Raw genomic sequence first — 24,066 nt, forward strand, 5'->3', positions numbered from 1 at the left:
TCAGATTTGTAATGACAAATGTTATAATTTGAATTATTCAAATATTAATCATATATATATTCAGTATTAAATATATCCATTTTGTAGTCCTTGTGCTGCCGATATGATAAGATGAAATGTGTTATTTCATTTTCTAGTACTTAAAAAATATTGATATAAATAGTTATTAAATAATCTTTATTATTGTAACATTTAATAAGATACCTTCATGTTGAGGTTGTATGATTGACTTTGAAGTTTTGTTATTTCCTAGAAATTTGGTTAGATTAAGGCTTTATTTATATTATTTCATAAACAACTCAATTATGCTTCATAAGAGTCCGCTAAGTTACCTTAGGAAAACCTTAAAGTTTTCCCAAACTTATGACGATTTTGATAATTTGTAATTATTATGTATGGAATTGAATCTATTGCATATGTTCTCCGCTATTGTACAAGATATTTGTAAAGTATTTATCTATATGTATATTTCTGTACGCCTTTATATGCAATGTGCATTTGGTAATAAATTGAATTGAATTACCTTGTACAAAATGTAAGAATGTAATGTGTGACTAAGAGTGTGGTGTTGAACAGTTAATTAATCAGTTAATTAATCGAAATTCCTCGATGTTATAAGTATCTTATAACTATCATAAAAATCATTGAACATCTATAATTATCAAAGCTATCATTTCCATCCAGGTGAGCTAAAAGTGATCACGGCTATGCTAATTACTGAGATGATGATGAGTGTTACCATTATATCCAACTGTACAGCTCAAGCAGTATTACACTGAAACTAGAATATCTACGAAACTATGAGTCTACTTCGAATTCCCACTACTAGACAACTCCCCACTACTAGACTACTACCCTCTACTAGACTACTACCCACTACTAGACTACTACCCACTACTAGACTACAAGACCATGGCGAATGCACAGATTCAGGTCAAGTTTGTAAGAAACAAACGTGGCGGGCGAAGTCTTGCATATGAAGGTTACATTTTATAGTGTTAAGAACAACAGAGGTGAGAAGACCACCAAGGGCTGTTTTTTCAACTTCACGCGATGCATATGGAGAGAACATCAACACCAATCGACTTGTGCGCTTGGCCGCAGTGTTACCCATGGTGCCCCTGGATAGTGTGGACGATGCGTGGTTCAACGCTTTAGATGATTGTGAGGATGCTGACCTACCCGTGAACACAACACCTTTCACAGACTACGTCGTAACCAAGTGGATCGAGGGAGATCGTCAAATCTGGAACCTTTACAANCTACATGTCTGACATGGGAAGTTGAAGAAGAAGGTTCACCATGCACACCCAACATCTTCGCCATCATCAGAGTGTTCCAGGAGATTCAGGCAGCCAACGAGATCAACAGAATACAACGAGATGCAGGAGGAGTCAACAGAGCACGCGAGAAAACGATACCGAAACATCAGCAGCAGACTGACCCAGCTGAAGGAGCGCCTTGTGAACGAGACGTATTGAAATATAATCATTATGTATAAGTAATGAAATACTCGATTGTGAACTCTGATGTAGTGCTGTTATATTCTATATTATCTGTTTAAAAGTGTAATGTAAATATTTAAGGAATGACCAAGATTTTGTTTTGGTATATACGGTATATACCGTAAACATTACAAATTGTGCACTTTGCATAAATCCGCGAAATATTTATACCCAACATATACAACAAAGCTACATGTCACACAGGTAACTTTCACACAGGTAAGTTACCTGTGGGGTAAGTATGAAACAGACTATAATTGGTTTGCCATTGTCTTCCTAAATCAACACTTTCCTTTGTTATATAAAAAGTGGGGGAAACGAGAACCCCCCCCAATAGACACCTCTTACTGTTAGACCAATAGACACCACCTCAAGTTATACCAATAGACACCTCCTCATGTTAGACCAATAGACACCTTCTCATGTTAGACCGATAGACACATTCCCATGTTAGACCAATAGACACCACCTCATGTTTGACCAATAGACACCTCCTCCTGTTTGACCAATCAACACCTCCTCATGTTAGACCAATAGACACCTCCTCATGTTTGACCAATAGACACCTTCTCATGTTAGACCGATAGACACTTCCTCCTGTTAGACCGATAGACACCTCCTTTTGTTAGACCATTACTTAAGCATAGCATCTGTAAGGCCATTGATACAAATATGATTTATTTACCGTTCACCATATTTTTGCATAATATTATGATAATGTTTGAAAGGTTATCTGTGAAGTTTTATCAGCTTCAGGTGAAGGCAACAGCTAGTGTCACCCAGTCTACAAAATGATGAAATTTGAATCTTGTGGTTTGTTGTTTGGACATTTATGAAAGGTAGAGCGATTATGTATGCGATTGGTGAATGACATACTTCAATAAAGGTAGACCTATATTTGTAGCTATGTAGGGCACCTGTCATTGCTGTGGCGTCATGACTTGTGAACATGTATAGGTGTGTTAAATGTACCTTGGTGATGGATCATTAAGTTTGGGTGGGAAGCTCACAATATTCTGTTTATGTTTATGACTATCTAGATACTGATGTTGATTAAAATAAAACAGCATTTAGAGACTCGAATCGAGCTCTATGTAAACTTGGTAAGTGTAAGTTTAACAAGATCATAATATCTTCCAGAAACAATAAATCACTATTAAAAAGCAAATGTCCTGGCGAACAACAAAGGTCAAGGTCACACTCATTTGTATCTACATGGTATATATACCAGATACTATGAGGATTGGAGGACACTGTCTGGGTCTACATTTTACCTCACAGATAATAATTAGTGATCTCACATCCAGGCAGTAAGGGTATATACAATAGGGTAGCTAGCTATAGAAGAGGATAGAACAGTCAGGTTAATTAAGTGGTAGTACTAAAAGCCCTGTAGAACATCACAAAACTTGGATGAACATTTCTTCCTTTATAGTATACCTTATCATCTGTATCATTAATTATCCCCTCAAGCACCCAACCGTAAAGACTAGTTATGGGGCTTCCTTGACATCTCCCCTTGCTTTGAATTTTTAACACAAACAAAAGAATTGTGCCATGCAATCCACTCATTTCAAAAACTATGTTTTCAGTAATCCAAGGATAGGGGGACCTGTCAGGGCCTATGGGGGCTTCCATTCCCTAGCCTAATGTATAAAACTGATTGCCCTGTAAACCTAGTTTGGAGCTCCATCTAACACTGGTTTATCTAGCTATAGGGTGTCGCTCCACACCCCATACATTATAATGGCACCTTGACCCCAGTATCCAGCAATGACTTCAAAAGGCCTTCATGGTTTACATTGGCCTATGTTGTTCAAATGATAGAGCACATGTGTAGATATCTTTATTTTATTAACATGCATTTTAACAGTACATTTGCAAGCATACATATCCAAACTGCAACATAAATGTAAAAAATATTTGATAAAATATGTAAAACCAATTCACATTTGTAAATTGCATCACACAAACAAAAATGGAAACATATATGCTGACTACGAAACTGTTATTTGGGACATTAGATGTCACATCAAATAATTAGACTACAGACAACCATAATCAGAGAACATTCCTTACATAAGCTGTCTGAAGGTGTTCCAGATGTTTACCTCCAGGGAACTACACAGGTTCTATAGCCTGTGTGTCTATAACCCACCACTGATGGTCGATCAAACTCTCATTAAAAAGACTCATTTCAATAAAATTGTTTATGTTATATATAAAAGGATATATTCCGCATTTCATTACAGCCACCAGCATAACACAAAAGTATATCATTATATGTTATACAGTTAGTGGATACAGGTCAGGTGCATACAGCTTGGGATACAGGTCAGGTTCATGCAGCTTGTGGAAACAGGTCAGGTTCATACAGTTAGTGGATACAGGTCATGTTCATACAGTTATTGGATACAGGTCAGGCTCATACAGCTTGTGGATACAGGTCAGGTTCATACAGTTATTGGATACATGTCAGGTTCATACAGCTAATGGATACAGGTCAGGTTCATACAGTTAGTGGATAAGGTCAGGCTCATTCAGCTTGTGGATACAGGTCAGGTTCATACAGTTATTGGATACATGTCAGGTTCATACAGTTAGTGGATACAGGTCAGGTTCATACAGTTAGTGGATACAGGTCAGGCTCATACAGCTTGTGGATACAGGTCAGGTTCATACAGTTATTGGATACATGTCAGGTTCATACAGCTAATGGATACAGGTCAGGTTCATACAGTTAGTGGATAAGGTCAGGCTCATTCAGCTTGTGGATACAGGTCAGGTTCATACAGTTATTGGATACATGTCAGGTTCATACAGTTAGTGGATACAGGTCAGGTTCATACAGTTAGTGGATACAGGTCAGGCTCATACAGCTTGTGGATACAGGTCAGGTTCATACAGTTATTGGATACATGTCAGGTTCATACAGTTAGTGGATACAGGTCAGGTTCATACAGTTAGTGGATACAGGTCAGGCTCATACAGCTTGTGGATACAGGTCAGGTTCATACAGTTATTGGAAACAGGTCAGGTTCATACAGTTAGTGGATACAGGTCAGGTTCATACAGTTAGTGGATACAGGTCAGGCTCATACAGCTTGTGGATACAGGTCAGGTTCATACAGTTAGTGGATACAGGTCAGGTTCATACAGTTAGTGGATACAGGTCAGGCTCATACAGCTTGTGGATACAGATCATGTGCATACAGCTTGTGGATACAGGTCAGGCTCATACAGTTAGTGGATACAGGTCAGGTTCATACAGTTAGTGGATACAGGTCAGGCTCATACAGCTTGTTGATACAGGTCAGGCTCATACAATTAGTGGATACAGGTCAGGTTCATACAGTTAGTGGATACAGGTCAGGTTCATACAGCTTGTAGATACAGGTCAGGTTCATACAGTTAGTGGATACAGGTCAGGTTCATACAGCTTGTTGATACAGGTCAGGCTCATACAGTTAGTGGATACAGGTCAGGTTCATACAGTTAGTAGATACATATCAGGTTCATACAGTTAGTGGATACAGGACAGGCTCATTCAGCTTGTGGATACAGGTCAGGTTCATACAGTTATTGGATACATGTCAGGTTCATACAGTTAGTGGATACAGGTCAGGTTCATACAGTTAGTGGATACAGGTCAGGTTCATACAGCTTGTAGATACAGGTCAGGTTCATACAGCTTGTGGATACAGATCATGTGCATACAGCTTGTGGATACAGGTCAGGCTCATACAGCTAGTGGATACAGGTCAGGCTCATACAGCTTGTGGATACAGGTCAGGCTCATACAATTAGTGGATACAGGTCAGGTGCATACAGTAAGTGGATACAGATCAGCCTTATACAGAAAGTAGAAATCTCATGAATATATTTCATTGCATTAAAAACATCAATCACATTTGTTGCAGTCATTAAGTCTATACACTGATACAGAACATCAACAACACACCACCTATACACTGATACAGAACAATACAGGTCAGGCTCATACAGTTAGTGGATACAGGTCAGGTTCATACAGTTAGTGGATACAGGTCAGGTTCATACAGCTTGTAGATACAGGTCAGGTTCATACAGCTTGTGAATACAGGTCAGGTTCATATAGCTTATGGATACAGGTCAGGTTCATACAGTTAGTGGATACAGGTCAGGTTCATACAGCTTGTAGATACAGGTCAGGTTCATACAGCTTGTGAATACAGGTCAGGTTCATATAGCTTATGGATACAGGTCAGGTTCATACAGTTAGTGGATACAGGTCAGGCTCATACAGCTTGTGGATACAGATCATGTGCATACAGCTTGTGGATACAGGTCAGGCTCATACAATTAGTGGATACAGGTCAGGGGCATACAGTAAGTGGATACAGATCAGCCTTATACAGAAAGTAGAAATCTCATGAATATATTTCATTGCATTAAAAACATCAATCACATTTGTTGCAGTCATTAAGTCTATACACTGATACAGAACATCAACAACACACCGCTCATACAGCTTGTGGATACAGGTCAGGTTCATACAATTAGTGGATACAGGTCAGGTTCATACAGTTAGTGGATACAGGTCAGGCTCATACAGCTTGTGGATACAGATCATGTGCATACAGCTTGTGGATACAGGTCAGGCTCATACAATTAGTGGATACAGGTCAGGTGCATACAGTAAGTGGGTACAGATCAGCCTTATACAGAAAGTAGAAATCTCATGAATATATTTCATTGCATTAAAAACATCAATCACATTTGTTGCAGTCATTAAGTCTATCCACTGATACAGAACATCAACAACAAACCACCTATACACTGATACAGAACATCAACAACACACCACCTATACACTGTGCAGTAATTCATTGAGCTTGCTGATGACAGGATGTACACTTGGAACAATTCGTTCATAAATCTTGTTTATTGGCCAATAATTTACCAAATATAGGTTTAGTTACCAGGTTTGAAGTGTTAATTATACTGGTACTCCTAATGAATGTAGTGGTAGTAATGACACAGTAGTGCTGACCACTGGTCAGAACGTTTTGACGGTCACTAGAGCCAGTAATAAGAGGACTATACCCACCCACAGCCCCCTTTCCCATTTAAGACACTAATCTAATTGATTTCTGTTGGAGATTAATGACGATTTAAACCTCTCACACTTTTCCTGCCTCTTGTACATTCAAAACATTGTAATAATACTTACACTTAATTAGGCTTCTAATGGGGCCTTTTACATTGGTATCAACACTGTCCAATAAATACCTTTTATAACGTCTATATAATCCTGATATACCTGTACATTGTGTTAAAATGTTTTCGTCAGAATCACTTTACCTGTCAAAATCACCAATTAACTTTTAAAGGTATGTATAGAGTTATAAACCTGAGGTTTATCAGAGTTTAATATGGGTGTAATAACAGATCTATCCACGGTCTAACCTACAAATCCTCTATTTACAATGCCTCATTAGCAAATGATCCTAGTCCCTGTAAACCCAGGTTATATCTTCACAGCACAATACAATAACAACTTCAAAGGAAGTGCCGCCCTATAGGTTAAAGGTGTTGCAGGGTTCTGTAAAGTAGACTGAATTACCTGTACAAGGAAGGTAGGGAAAGTACTACACCTGAGGCTGGCGTACCAGGTATATTGTTATGTTACATACCGGTGGTTCATGGGAAGCCTGATGTTGTGACCTTCTCCTTTTAGGAGTAAATCCCTTCATCATGATCTCTCCAAACACAAAAATTCCAGTTCAGTCCCCTGTGATGAATGGCTAATTAGAGTCACAGGATCACTGTATGTCTTCCACTACTGATATACATGCACATGTGTCACACCTGTATAGCTATGTACCTGTTGAGAGCAGGTTCACCTGAGAGATGACAACCACATCACCTGCGTGCACACCTTGTAAGGAAGCGGTGCCCAGGGCACTACCTATCATACAGTACAGACACTGGACATCTGACACAGGTTATGTTTTAGGTATAATGCTTTGTGTGTGACATACAGGAAGAGTAAAGTAGCAACAATACCCAGAATTGTATTTCTCCTTTTTATAAATATACACATGTTTGTTCCGGTCAGTGACTCTACAAACAATGCCTACTGGCAGTAAATCTAGATTTCTATCTTACAGCTTTCTGTGAGATTTACAAAGATGATGTCGATGAGACTTCATGTCAAAAACATAAAGCTGTCCATCTTATACAGCAAATCAATGTTAAGTCATTACCTGAAAAGTCTACCAACTCCTTTGACATCAGATGACATTTGGATCAGTTACCAATGCCTATGATATGAACATTTAGGAGCTAGGAATCAGTGATTCCCAAATCATAAATCGACATTAAAAACAAAGATTGAGAGCCTTCTGAATCAACTAGCTTACGTGTACAGTTTCCAGTGTGTGGATCTCATGATCATGATTTACCCAGTACCAGGTCCGGAGAATGGTCTTTGGATTTATAGCCCCATTTGCTGACAATGCAGATCTCTGCTTGCCTCTCCTGTGCCATTGATCCGCATCATTGTGCTAAAGCCAGGACCTATAGCTATCACACTGATGAGGATAACTGACCAAATTTGATGTGACGGTTGTCCCCAGGGATATACGTCTGAAGCAGACAGTACTAGTCTACTCGATGACCTTCCCTACCAGAACTGGTGACTACCACAGCCACCCTGATATGATGTTCTCTTTATGTCCCTATAGGTACACATTATTTAAGGTGACAATACACTCTATATGTCCCTATAATATACAAACTGTTCATGTCTGAGTTCTTACATACAGTATAATACTCAAACTGACACAAACCCAATAAAACCCAGACTAAGCAGATATTCTTTATGGTCAATCTTTTTTTTTAACACCAAAACCCAATAATTTTGTGAAATACTATATACCACTACAACATGGCAACAGTTACTTTGTAAGCTTTTTTTTATGTTTTTATTCGAAGATAAGTTCACAATAACAACAAGTTTGCATCACTGCCACTAACGCAACATGGTGGAATTAGCAAGCCAACCTGACATTGAGTACCAAACAGTTAATAATGGATATACCAAGAATAAACACAAGACTGTCTGCCAGAACATCATTACGTCTCTCATAATCCTGCGCTTACAACAGTGAAAACAGCAAAAATAACTTACGGCCTACTGAATGGTTACTACACACCAAGTAATTATACAGGACCCACATATAACAAGGGCAGCACTAATAGCCTTGATCCTTCATGTCTCAAAACAACATGTTTAGGAGAGGCCATCCTTCATGTCTCAAAACAACATGTTTACAGGAGGCCATCCTTCATGTCTTAAAACAACATGTTTACAGGAGGCCATCCTTCATGTCTCAAAACAATGTTTACAGGAGGCCATCCTTCATGTCTCAAAACAACGTGTTTACAAGAGGCCAAGTGGGACTGCACCATTCACATCGAAATTCTAACAAGATATTCTCATTAAATATAATTACAAAACAGAACCCAATACTGGGCAGTAGTCCTCCGATCTTAAGGGAAGCTACATACTTCCTTTATAGAACAAAAGATTACAAGGTAGCAAGGCTGGACCAAGGAGGCTTTAGGATGCTTTACGCAAGAATTGGGTTGAAATTTGAATACATGTATATGGTTATTATAGGTCCTTTAATTGGTTTCCATCTACCCCCTTGCACTCTTCCATCTGGGCCTAGAAGAGTGATAAACATACCTGGTACATTGATAAAAACTTCAGTCTATGTGTAATATCAACCAAGTTTACTTTACAACAGATCTGTACCTAAAGCTAGTGTTTTAAGACATATAAAACTAACATTAATTGTAACCTTTACAACTTGTTAATTTACTTATTTGTCCCATTCTACTAGCATCAATACATTTTTAACGCAAAGCCATATACAGTTGGTATTGAGATAATTGAAGTTACATATTCCACACACAATTACAAATCATTTCAGGATTAATGTTTATTACATGTGGTGGCATTTATCTGTTATTTTGTTACTAGGGTATCTGTAAATCTACCTGGAGTTATCCCAGGTCCATTTTACCGCAAATATTATTTGTTAATTATATTTGTAGTTATTGTTCATATTCTGTATTTCTATTTGCAGTAAAAATAGAAACTAAAGTGAGGAATATAAACTCCACCTTTACAAAAATAGATATCAGGACTGAGAGAGAATCTAATGTCCGACTCCTACCAAATACAAGACATTTATATAATTAATTAACCATTCACATAACATACCACCTTTAATGAGGAAGTTTGATATCAGATTGAGTTATGACCAAATTAATGTTACACATATATGAGATATATATAAGAGTGTGTTAGTGTTGACATGTTATAATGGTTTATACCTATAGTGATTGTACAGTGAATGGTACATAAATACAGTGGTAATGGACCTATCTGCCCTGGGCAGTCCTCAGGTAAAACACACCTATCTCCAAGCCATTCTATAATATCTTATAAGTAAATATTTATTCAAAAGTAGACCACAGATTTGGACACTATATAAACATTCATGAATTGTTGGTACCTTGCTGGCTCTGCCAGGAAACCCTATAGCGATATTACATACTGAATCAGCAGACAAGGATATCAAAAGGTTTATTCTCACTTTCTACAAGTAATAACCCACCAATCTGACTGTCCAACTTCTAAACATTTATGTAGGATATCAAACAGTGTTTCTTTCTCAAGGCAGTGTTCAACATGGAGTGTGTCATCCTCAGAGATCCTTAATGTATATTTAGTGTTTCACCCTAAGAGTGCCTACAGTTAGTGTTTCACCCTAAGAGTGCCTACAGTTAGTGTTTCATCCTAAGAGTGCCTACTTTTAGTGTTTCACCCTAAGAGTGCCTCCTACATTTAGTGTTTCACCCTAAGAGTGCCTCCTACAGTTCGTGGTTCACCCTAAGAGTGCCTCCTACATTTAGTGTTTCACCCTAAGAGTGCCTCCTACAATTAGTGTTTCACCCTAAAAGTGCCTATATTTAGTGTTTCACCCTCAGAGTACCTCCTACATTTAGTGTTTCACCCTAAGAGTGCCTCCTACATTTAGTGTTTCACCCTAAGAGTGCCTACATTTAGTGATTCCTACGTTGAGTGATTCCTACATTTAGTGAACAATAGACCCTAAGAATCTCTACATTTTGTGTTCAACAACTTCATTGTATTCTGTTGATTTTCACCTTGATGAATTGTGTTGTTAAAAATCGAGCGGTGCATGTATCTGTATTATGTTGCAATCGTCCTTTAGATTACAAAGGGCATCAAACAAATTAACCTACAACCTACAAACTGCTGGTCTGCAAGTTTATAGAATAAAGATAAACTGGTTTAATTTCCGGTTGTGAAGTTTAAACAGGAACCTGGTGACCTTGATTTTGCTGGCTGTATGTTGTGACAGCTGTACCACACAGAAACACCTGATTGATACATAAATATTATACAGGTATTTCGTTACCTGTACAGATACCTTGTCACAATATACATGTGACGTCTATATACCAGTTCAATTATTACAGGATACACATAAATGTGCACACCATGTAACCTTCCATTTATATAAGATCATATCTACCTGTTATCTGATCCTGTAATGTTATACCAAGAAAACAACCTTACCATACATGTGTAAATGAGCATTACACATTTTTAGTTGGGTTGAAATAATTTGAAACCTGCAGTTGTTTCTGAACCTAAAAATAACTATAAGAGACACATGATGTCATCACTTCAACACATATCTCCTCCCTTCTGATACCAAATGATAGTATTGACTTAGGTGTTGGTTTTATTACAGTGTAGAATACTAATGTACAACATGGCTATCTAAATACCAGGTGATAAGACTATCTGTAAATAATCTTTTTCATACCTTTTGACCTATATATGGGTATCTGTGTGACCCTCGTCACCTCCAGGTAAAACACCTATATAAGCCCCTCTTTGTACCTACACCACAGGTGTTGTCCCACCAACATGAGCCATTTCACCTTAGATTTTAGCTTACAGATTGGTAGATACATATCAAATAATATACATGTATATTTTTGCATACAATATTGAATCTTGTATGTATTGTGACATTTGATTATAAGTAAGCTTATTACTAATTTACTACTAATAATTTTTGAATTTCTCACCTTCTATCCTACCAAACCTAACAAATATCTTTAAGTGAATGTATTTCCTTGATCAGAACTGATCTATTGATGGTGTCAGTCATAGCAGATCAACTTATCTGGAACATTAGCAGATTACCCTCCCTTAAACACTTCAAGCTAGATAACTATACCCATTATAGCACTGCCTTTCCCTGCATTGCTGCTTTCCTGAACAATGTGTGTGTTTGTCACCTAGCTTGGTTTTCCAAAAGAAAATTTACTAAGTTTTAGTTGTGTAACATAAAATAACAATTAAACAGAGAAACGGAATTCAAAGGTAAAAACAATGCTTCTGATGCTGTTTTTTATGGACATCTGCACATGTACAGATATCAAACAGTAATAGTATACTTGTAGTGTATATAGATATCTGACTTGGTCGACTTGTTTACTTATATTAAGTTTCATGGGGTAATTTGTCATCAAACTTCATACCAGCATACTCCAATGAATGTGAAAAACCTTTCTTGTTTGCCTTTTTGTTATTACTAATTAAACATTTTAATATAAACTCATGAAAAGATGAGAGGGCACCTTGATAAGGGTGTGGTGGCTATTAACTGGCACCATACTGTAATGTTAGACATCCCAGCTATTGCCCTCAATGGACAAGTTGCATGGTTTCACAGATCAGCCCCAACCCATTATATCGTGGAGTGTTTGAGGTCATCGTATTCATCAAACATTTTTTGTTTGCTCAGGTTATAACCAAAATGTTTTTCTCCGTAACTTGGCCACATCTTAAAATGGGTTGAATTGAAATGACGCTGTAATTCCTTGGCAAACCTTGTGTAGGTCAATTGATTTACAAGTGGCATGTATTTGGCAATTACCTGGCTCTTGATCATGGACCTGTATGGCTTGAGTGACAATAGTATCATAACCTGACCAGGCCAGGGTGGTTTTAATCTGTAGGTGGGGACAAGATGTCCATACACACACCAGAACAGGTGTGTCAGTGATGACCATACACAGGTATACCAGAAAAGGTTTGTCGACCCACACTTCAATGATGACCACCATAACATACACAATTCATACAACTTTATGGGGCACCACTAAAACCAGTGGTGCAGAATATTTGTAAACCATTAAACCACTGTTGTAGAATAATTCATCTGTGATATGTTAACCAGGCCTTACTAATTCCTCAGTATCATATACATCGTTTGTGAAGGTAGCTATCAAGATTACAACTAAAGTGCCAGGTAAGCATTCCCCTATTTAAACCAGTGTACCAGTACAACCATCAGGAGGGTGGTCGGGTGTCGCCGTAGATAGAACACTTCCCTTTCACCAGAAGGACAGGGCTTGATTCCCTGTTTGGATGTGAAAAGGTATGGATGGGGTCACCTTCCAAACCACACAGGTTTTCTCCCAGGACTCCTGTTTTCCCCACATTAAGTCCCCTGGCACGCTAACATGTGAGCTAACAACAGTAATTATATAAGTTTAAATAAACAACTTGTTTCATAACCAAGAGTCTGAGGATTTGCTGTTATTATCCTGGATAGTAAATGCTCAAAAGGAAGGTTTTTCAGCATATACCTTCATGTACACGATAAACAAGACAAAATATTGGTGTGTTCATACTCGAAACAGAAAATGTCACTGTGTATAACTAAAGTCAATTGTACCGTAATTATGTTTAAACATTTTGTACCATTATAAACATTCCAACCTATAAACTAAACAAACATCAAAGTACAGTAAACAATACATACGTTAAACAGGTTTTTTGCAATAAAGCCAAACTTAAATGATCATGGTTCCAATTTAAAATTTACAAAACTGTAAACTTTGTAATTATAAAAGTGTTCCTTCCTTTGATCTTAAACTATTTATTATCAACAAGAAAAAATTCATAAAGTTTACTTCTTATCTAATTTTTTTGTAAAAGGTTATGAAGCTTAAAAATCTTATTACAACAGCTTACCTTTACAGTTACTACATGTAAACATCTTAGTTACAACGCATCTCTAATGGAACTTTCTCATGTACCAACTGACTCCAGGTTCTATAGCCTAGAAACTATATAATTTACTATGAAGATCACAAGTCATCCTCAATTAAATGTACCTGACTTGATTTAAGATGGATAATGATTTTTGTTTACATAAATTTACATGACCAACTTCCCATAATCTAAAGAACTTGTAAATAAATCTGATATATACATGTTCAATTACTGCAGTCATACTGCCAGTGTCATGTACATATATATATATAGTGTATCTTAACTGTATGAATATCTGACAGGGTTTATATCTCATTATCTGATCTTATATTTTTTAAAGTTTATTGTAGTGTATCAAATGATCTACATTAACACCTATATTATACCAACTTAACCAAGGGTATCTCCTTATCTACAGCTATTTATTATATATATCTCTCATAAAATCACACGCAAAATGTAAGCATATTCTTATATCAATCATGCAGTAAATACATTTTATACAATATCAGTTATCACTCAGTACATTCTATACCAGACGGACATGTAAAAGTTAATGTCTGAGAATCCTTGAAAAAAATGGAGCTAAATCTAAGGCTAACTTTTTAAAGACAGAAGATCTAGTATAACAAGGATATATATGTATTCACTCAATATACCAAAACAAAAGTTATTTAAAATGTATCTGTACTAAATCTTATTCTTTTCTAGTGAGACGCAAGTGATTTAGTCTTATAAGTATATAGTTGATGATGACATTCACAAGTTGTTATTATCTAAGGAACAAGCCAATGACTTTTATACTTCCACCATACTACATATCTGTATGAATCAATATGATTGTGTAGCTATATAGACATCAAGGTATAACAAGTTGACCTGCTCAGGACACCCACAGTAGCTGGCTCCAATCAACAGACTGGTCTCAGCTGCCCTGTGAGGCTGTCCAAATACTCCTTCCCTATTATCCTCTTCTGACCCAGATAACAGTTACACTGTACCCTATGCAAGTGGACAGTATTAATATTCCCCCCTCCCTATTATCCTCTTCTGACCCAAATAACAGATACACTGTACCCTATGCAAGTGGACAGTATTAATATTACCCCCTCCCTATTATCCTCTTCTGACCCAAAAAACAGTTACACTGTACACTATGCAAGTGGACAGTATCAATGTTACCCCCTCCCTATTATCCTCTTCTATCCCAAATAACACCCTATACAGGTGGGCAGCATTACCCCCTCCCTATTATCCTTTTGTGTAAATTGGCTAGGTGTACAGAATTGATTACCCACTAACAGTTGTAACTGTAGCCAGTCTCCATCAGTAACTATTTACCTATAGTGACCAGTCCTAATTACCTAGACAGAACAACAGATCAGGTGTGAACGGAGCTGTCGCTACTGCAGTGCTAGTCTGCAGTCACCCCTCCCCTCCTATCCCAATAAACACACACAGGTGTCATTTATAAAACTTTACAACACATCAACACTATCTGGTAACTGAAACACTATCTTTATAAAACATACCATACCGACATACAAAATTACATAACAAATTCATGCCGTTAAATGCATGAACTTAAAAATTATGTAAATAAACTTACTAAACTGAATCAATTTGCAAAAAGACATTATATTCCAGGGTGTAAAAATCCACTAGTCCGACGCACTTTTTTTTTTTTTTTTCAGCTTTGACTAGGGAAAGTGACTTGCTCATTTTTTTCAAAGATTTAAGTTTTAAGTTAATCAGTTTTTGGGTAAATAATAATATAGGTAAATAATAATATAAACCGAGATGTATTTTCTAAAAGAAAATAGTAATTCCTGAATATGATAAATACCATGTTTATAATTGTTTGCAGAATTTATTTCAGGCAAGCTGATTTAATATTAGCAGTGGACTAGTGGGGAAAAAAATGTGAACTCATCAATGATATAATTTAATTATATATAACTAAAACGATATATTGTGGATATAGAAGCTTAAAGCCTTTCATCATTTTTTCCTAATAAATTATAATAAAAAGATGTGAAATAACTTACAGACTTGAAAAATTGTTCCAAATGTTTCAAAATGAGTACATAATACATGTATACACATTCTTATGTGACAACTGTCTACTCTATCTTGACATGCCAAGACCATACAAATAATGGCCATGTAGCACAGCATGAATAAAGTACATGTTTGTATGCACATCATGTCTGTTATGATGGCATAGATGACAACACACATAAATACATTAGCTGTGTATAAACTATTGTTCTTCTATGAGTGGATCCATCTGGGTACTTGCATACCAAAGATATAATCACAACCAGATGCTGAGGCTGGCTATCCATGCCAGTTCCCATCTACATCATTTTACAACTTCTAGCTACTATCTCCAATGTTTAGTACCCAGTCTGATAGTCACATTGATAATGGCTCTGTAGGTACATGTAAAATCTCAGGTACTATATCACAGCAGCAGTATTAACCCGCTAGTCACAACATATCTTGTTCTCTATAAAACCGCATGTACTATGAATTGGTCATAACATATCAAAATGTTAAACAAAAAGGCATTTAATTATTTCAAAAGCTGTGATAATAGTTTCAAAAGTTTCATTATTAAATATTTGCCTATGCCTTTGTAAATGATATATATTTATATCATTATTACAATACACATCATTTTCATGTTTGCAGCGCAAGTACGAGCAGTATATCATTATGATATATATATTAGTACAAAAGCTGTATGTCTTATTTCCGTATCATGATCATTAATTAAAACCTTCCATCAAGGATAACAGACAATATTCAATCACATACAAACACAAATGTCACCAACAATGCATGGTAAACAAAATGTGGTAATAATTGGACAATTATGATATCATCATCAAATGATAAAAAAGTTTTCCTGCAAACATATTTGGCACCGAAACTCAGCACCATTCCAATTCCCAATGATCTACAGACATTTTAATTGTCAATTTGATAAAGAAAATCACAAAACTTAAATTTGAAAATATTTTTCATTTTGCCTCTTGTAGAACACAATTTCAATTTTCTTATTTGCTTAAATAACAAAATTTTATGTTTTTGGAAAATCCTATAATCTTGAAAGGGGAGTGTAAATAAGACAGTTTGTAACCGAATGAGGCTCAGGGCTATTTCCAAAATACCTACAACCCCAGAAACAGCCCTGATATTAGACGCATGAAGACCACTGATAGCACAGAGCAGAATCTTTAAATTAAAAGTACCACAGGTAATGCTTATAAGTTGTGCTTCAATTACTTACCATATATTTTCAGAGTATATTGTTTTTCATTTACATTATTAATGTGCATGCTTGGAATAGAATTCATTTTACAACTCTGACAATCCTACTTAATCAACCAACACCTGTCAAAACGACTGTTAATGTTGAATTTGACATGACAGTCACTTCAGATACAAGTATCTATAAAAGATTTGTCACTTTTTACCTGACCTAAGACCACCTGGAGAGGGCAGCGAAGGACTGGTGATGTCACTCCAGCATGATATGGACAGCCTAAAATATTACAACTTTAAATGTTGCAATGTAATTTATGATAGGAAATCCTCACACTATAAACCATTAGTTTCCTTATTTCGCTTATATATCTCACAAGCATAACACATTTTCACCTGTCAATATCCCAGAGTGTATATTTGAGAAAGTTGTGTGATGGTGAAAACTACATGTTGTTATGTCTTTGATCTGAGGTCCAATGAATCTGGAACAATAATTTTTTTCCTTTGAATATTAAACAAGATCTTGATGACATGACTAGATATCCTTGGAAAACCAGCTCAAATGCAATCAAGTGCATTGCTCTCATTTTCAAAGAGTACACTTTTGTTTTTTTATTTTTAAATGTAAATATAAGCTTATTAGATGTGAAATTTTATGAAATGAAATCTTTAACTTTGATACAAGAGAGTTTTCACCTGAGTTTTAAAACACATGAAAACAGTCAGTGCAAAATAATGGAATTCTGATACCAGTGAAAGTGTGTCGTTTGAATAATTAATATAGTCTCTACTTACTTAAAAAGTAAACTATTAACTGAAATATTAAGTTGCTTTCAAGTTTATGTTGAGTTGTCAGAATTACAAATAATTTTACTGCATAAATGAAGGAACCCTGAAGACCTGAAGCTGAATAGCATGTTTTTCATCAGGAACAGGGATACTTTTAATCAAAAAGTCGATACTTATCGTAGGTTAGCCCTATGTAGCCTTTTCATGTAATTTACATCTATAGTGCCATGCTAAATTTTGCAAACCGTGATCAAATTAATATAATGTGAGTTAATAGATATTTATTAATTAGTAAGGGCAAATAAAAATTGTGAATTGTTATAAAATGCCATTTTTTTGTTAAACTCTTTATCATGGATCATATAACCTATCTGACCCATAAAAAAACACACGAACGTAAAACATTTCTAAGCCTATTTCCCACTGCAAAAGCTGCTGGTGTCACTGTGTGTGTATTGTTTACATTCAATGGCGCGAGAAACGCGAGTAAAAAACGTTGTTCGTTAACAGTATAGAGCAAAGACCTCAGTAATTTGAATCAACGTTAATTTTGTTAGAATTATCGTATAGTTATGCTATTAAAGCTTTACTGTCTTTCAAGCAGGTACAATATGATTCAAGAAATGGGGTTTTCTTAGCAGATGCTGGTCCACCTGACTCAGTTCAGTGTTTGATCGTCAAGCCGGACTGATCATTTGGTTTACTTTCACTTACCCGCTGGTTGATCGGCGTGATCCTACTCCGTCTCTTCACAGAGGGCGATTTTATGATTTTTCGTGTTTTATCCATGGCACATTTTCACATTAATAAAGACATCCCGACGAATGATAACCCCTCACACCTTCGTCGACTGTGTCTTCACGTTTGAATCAGAAACCATGCTACGTCAACTAGACTCTTGTAAGCTTCGACACGATTGGTCGATTCGCTGTCATTGACAGATACTTCTTTCCCGTATTTTAAGTTAGTTAGCTCGCACCTGTTATTCATTCGAAGTGTCATGTGTGTTTTGCAATACCAAATACATTATAATTTACTCGATTCTTCGATGTGATAGCTGAAACTGAGAAAGGGACCACCGATATCACACCTGTACAAGTTCCTTCCGCTAATCAGAAATGACCTTTCAAAATAGTTCAGGTCACACTTTTTGGGGTCAAGGGGCTATATGGGGGGTAACTGACTGATTCATATGATAATCGAACTCTTGAAATTATGAAAGGTTTATAGAACTGCAATAAATCTAAGACGAATAGTATGATACTTTAGCGAAAAGGTTCCGAAACGTAAAATATCAGTTACAGCACGGAATCCGTGATTACAGACACAACCGGTTTTCTATATTTCACATTTTAGCGAGATTTTATGAAGTCAATTAATTGAAGGGTTCGAGACATGATGAGTGAAAATCAAAATTAATATTTTAATTTAAAATTGAGTTATATCATCAAGAAGAAAATGGCGCACCAAAAGTTATTTCCTTTAAATATTTAGCCACCTCGTGAAAAAAAAAACTTTATAGTAAGGGGAAAAACTACAGAAATAGAAATACGAAGACAGTGACAATAATTCAAAATAAGCTAGATAATGTGTACACTGTTGAATTGAAAATAAATGTATACAAGTGTAATATTCCCCTACAATATGTACATTACAATTTGTTATTAAAGAATCATGTACGTATCTGCAAATGAACTTAATCATCATTGTACGTATATACTGTTATATGTGTCATACCAGAGGGATATTATTTTGGAGATAATCTTTACCATGTCAAGTTGGATCCAAGACATTGTGACGACCTAGCAACGTCTGAGGATCTGCTATCAACTTTGCGATTTTCAAACAATCAACCGCAACACTTTGTTAATGGATCAATAATAATAATATACAGCATTTATATAGCGCCCTATATAATTTGTAGAATTACTCTAAGGCGCTTTACAACATATGGATAATAGTAATGGTTATAATTGTGAAAACAAACAACAAAGGCTTGCAATCACTTTCAATAAGTTACAAAATTACAAATTTAGACACTATAACATATTTGGAATATTTTTTTTAAATGCAAGACTGTCAGTTATAGCACGGAATTAGATTAGTTATCTAAGTCCGTGATTATAGATAAATTAAAGCATGTCACTCCATGATAAGGGAATAGGAGTTATTCCCCTTGTCTAAATCATAGAGAACTGTATCTTTGATATACTGTTTGAAATTATAGTTCATGTCATTGCGTCTTTTCGCGAGCAACAAAGCGAAAAGACGAAAAGTCATTTGCAAGCCTCCATATTTTCATGAACAAAATCATGTGAAGGACAGGAAAAGATTGATGTGTGTGTTCATGGCCACAGTCTGCAAATTAAAGGGTGAGAGGGGCGGTTGAGGCAATGGGATAGTCCATGCCTCTCCCGGCACCTCCATCTTAATTACCTGGCGCTGTAATTGCTAAGTTCTACAGCGTCTGAAAGGGGCGGGGCTTCACCCCTGACTACCTCCAATTTGTCTATTTTTTATTTGTCTCCCTACTTGGAATATTTCCAGTTAAAATAAATGGATATGGAGTTACATATAATTTAATCATCTCGGGCTCCCATCATTTTACTCATGTAGGGCAGCTAGACTGAGTGATGATCCAGGATTGCTTTTCGATAATTAACAAATACATTCGAATTTGGCTGCCTCCCTTATCTGCAGAATTAGCTGCATATTATCGAGTTGGATCCGTAAAAGTAACCAATCAAGTTTCGGAAATAACGTATGCCAGTGGATTCAACATACCTGGGAATACATAGAACACGAAATTTGATTTATGCAAAACGAAATTTAAATTGGAGAATAATAATAAATTACTTTCCATGGTGGAGGTTATATATATATATATATATATATATATACAGTTTCTAATTGCGTGCTCTGATACAATTCTTAACATATACAAGGTACCTCCCGCCAAACGATCAGTACTTCATTTTCCCTCGGTTAATCCTACGGAAAATCTTTAAATTGCAATTATTTAAAAAATTTCAACGCTCCTTCAGGTGATGTACCACTACGTAAAATCTCTGATTTTTATTGATTTTAAAGATATCCCTTTGAATGACGTGATAAAGAAATACATCGTTTGCCCACCTCTCTTCTTTTCTGTAATTTGTTCTAAAAATTGATTGAAGTTATGGATTTTCACAGATAGGAAATAGTTGTATGCATCTATTCGTTCTGTAGTGTCTGGTTCGCTTCAATTTGTTGTCTTCCTTCTCACATGAGCTCACACCACTGTGACAACGTAGGGCTAATATTGGATCACTAAACAACTGATACGTCAATGTTAACTGATAGTAGGATTACATCAATGTTAGCTGATAGTAGGATTACATCAATGTTAGCTGATAGTAGGATTACATCAATGTTAGCTGATAGTAGGATTACATCAATGTTAACTGATAGTAGGATTACATCAATGTTAACTGATAGTAGGATTACATCAATGTTAACTGATAGTAGGATTATATCAATGTAAACTGATAGTAGGATTACATAAATGTTAGCTGATAGTAGGATTACATCAATGTCAATTGATAGTAGGATTACATCAATGTAAATTGATAGTAGGATTACATCAATGTTAACTGACAGTAGGATTACATAAATGTTAGCTGATAGTAGGATAACATCCATGTTAACTGATAGTAGGATTACATCAATGTTAGCTGATAGTAGGAGTACATCAATGTTAACTGATAGTAGGGTTACATTGATGTTAACTGATAGTAGGATTATATCAATGTAAAATGATAGTAGGATTACATAAATGTTAGCTGATAGTAGGATAACATCCATGTAAACTGATAGTAGGATTACATTGATGTAAACTGATAGTAGGATTACGTCAATGTTAACTGATAGTAGGATTACATCAATGTTAGCTGATAGTAGAAGTACATCAATGTTAACTGTTAGTAGGATTACATTGATGTTAACTGATAGTAGGATTACATCAATGTTAACTGATAGTAGGATTTCATCAATGTAAACTGATAGTAGGAGTACATCAATGTAAACTGATAGTAGGATTACATCAACGTTAACTGATTGTAGGATTACATCAATGTTAACTGATAGTAGGATTACATTGATGTTAACTGATAGTAGGATTACATCAATGTTAGCTGATAGTAGGAGTACATCAATGTTAACTGATAGTAGGATTTCATCAATGTAAACTGATAGTAGGATTACATAAATGTTAGCTGATAGTAGGATTACATCCATGTTAACTGATAGTAGTATTACATCAATGTTAGCTGATAGTAGGAGTACATCAATGTTAACTGATAGTAGGGTTACATTGATGTTAACTGATAGTAGGATAACATTCATGTTAACTGATAGTAGGAGTACATCAATGTTAACTGATAGTAGGATTACATCAATGTTAGCTGATAGTAGGATTACATCGATGTTAACTGATAGTAGGTTTACATCGATGTTAGATGATAGTAGAAATACATCCATGTTAACTGATAGTAGGATTACATCCATGTTAGCTGATAGTAGGATTACATCCATGTTAACTGATATTAGGATTACATCAATGTTAGCTGATAGTAGGATTACATCCATGTTAACTGATAGTAGGATTACATCAATGTTAGCTGATAGTAGGACTACATTAATGTTAACTGATAGTAGGATTACATTGATGTTAACTGATTGTAGGATTACATCAATGTTAGCTGATAGTAGGATTACATCAACGTTAACTGATAGTAGGATTACATCAATGTCAACTGATAGTAGGATTACATCAATGTTAACTGATAGTAGGATTACATCGATGTTAACTGATAGTAGATTACACCAATGTTAACTGATAGTATGATTACATTGATGTTAATAAAACGTTGTTTTGTACAAATACATATAACTAGTGTAAAGTGCATGGTATGTATAATTACCTTGAGACGTTTCTTCAGTCGTCCAGACAAGAAAAGAGTCAACAAACTACGAAAGAAAAATGGAACTGAATGAAGAAGCGAAAAGAAGGAGACACAGAGTAGTTCACACAGAGTTGGTAGGCCGGCCCTAGACCGTAGGAAAATCATCCGTCTTGCCAAGTACAATAGTTGTAGAACATATCTTTTAGATTTAACTCATTAAATAATATTACAAATATGATCGAAAATAAGTCCTAATTTGTATGTTCATAGACTTTTAAAAAGTGGATGTCAAAGGGTGGCGGAATGGCTTATGGAGTTGAACGTGTGAAGGATTATTCCGCATAATTTCTATCAAAAAAATATCCCTGAATAGTGTTTCGTGTTCTAAGGAAAGGTGAAAATTTATCGCCATAAAAAATATGTATATTTCAGGTAACGTGACTGAAAATTAGGGTAGGTCGGTTGGAATTTAATTTCTCTATGTTTTATGATACCTTTATATTTTTGGTTTTGTTTTGGGTTTTTTTTGGGGGGGGGGGGGGGGGGGGGGGTCTAAATTAAGAAACTACAAATTTACAAAAATCACCACAAACATATCTTTAGGTATTTTAAATAAAAATATGTGATTTAAAGTTGGTATATAAATATGTGATTTAAGGTTGGTTTTGATACCTAACTACGAAGTAGCGATGGCATAAACTGTGGTATATAGGATATATATATGGTATATACTGTGGCATATAGGATATATATATGGTATATACTGTGGTATATAGGATATATATGAAGTTGCTTCCATGAATTTGTTTGTATCTTGGATGGAGTGCATTCGAGAGAGATATCATTGTTAGGGTCGGAGGTAAACACTTTTTTTTGCCCTTTTTATATCTCGCTGATTTATATTTCACCTTAATATGCTTGTTATAAATAGCTTTTGAAAGAAAACATGAATTTGAAGATTATCTTAGCGATTAAGAAAGGTAACTATTATGCAAATTTAGAAGCGGAAATCATAGTTTATAATGGAGGCTGGGAGATGGAATGGTATTGAGCGTCAAAATAGATTATGTACTTTATACGATAGCGAATAGATTATGTACTTTATGTGATAGCAAAAATAGATTATTTACTTTATGTGATAGCGAAAAAGGGGGATTGAGTTCCATTGTTTACCTGAATTTCAGTACGGTTATCTGACCAAGGGAAGTTATTCTAGACCAAACATTACAAAATTAATTAACCCCTTAATTACTTCATGCAGAGACGTATATATTACACAGATTGACAACTTGCTCTTTAATATATACGTCTCTGCTTCATGGCAGGATGTGTATACCACCACGGAACCACCTCTGGTGTATTGTCGCACCGTACCCAGGGAAACATACCTCCT

General features: G+C 35.7%; 1 protein-coding gene across 3 annotated transcripts in view; it reads right to left on the reverse strand.

Moving 5' to 3' along the window:
* Positions 1 to 18,844, reverse strand: part of LOC110450327 (mitogen-activated protein kinase-binding protein 1-like) — a 117,456-nt gene extending 98,612 nt beyond the window's left edge. For all 3 annotated transcript variants that reach the window (XM_021497909.1, XM_021497997.1, XM_021497836.1), the window contains exon 1: positions 18,445 to 18,844. In XM_021497909.1, the coding sequence (XP_021353584.1) occupies positions 18,445 to 18,519 (75 nt within the window). In that variant the 5' untranslated portion in view covers positions 18,520 to 18,844. The remainder of the gene's footprint in view (positions 1 to 18,444) is intronic.
* Between the last annotated feature and the right edge of the window lie 5,222 nt (positions 18,845 to 24,066).

This window comes from Mizuhopecten yessoensis, unplaced genomic scaffold, assembly GCF_002113885.1.
Source record: "Mizuhopecten yessoensis strain PY_sf001 unplaced genomic scaffold, ASM211388v2 scaffold57, whole genome shotgun sequence".
Taxonomy (NCBI): Eukaryota; Metazoa; Mollusca; class Bivalvia; order Pectinida; family Pectinidae; genus Mizuhopecten; species Mizuhopecten yessoensis.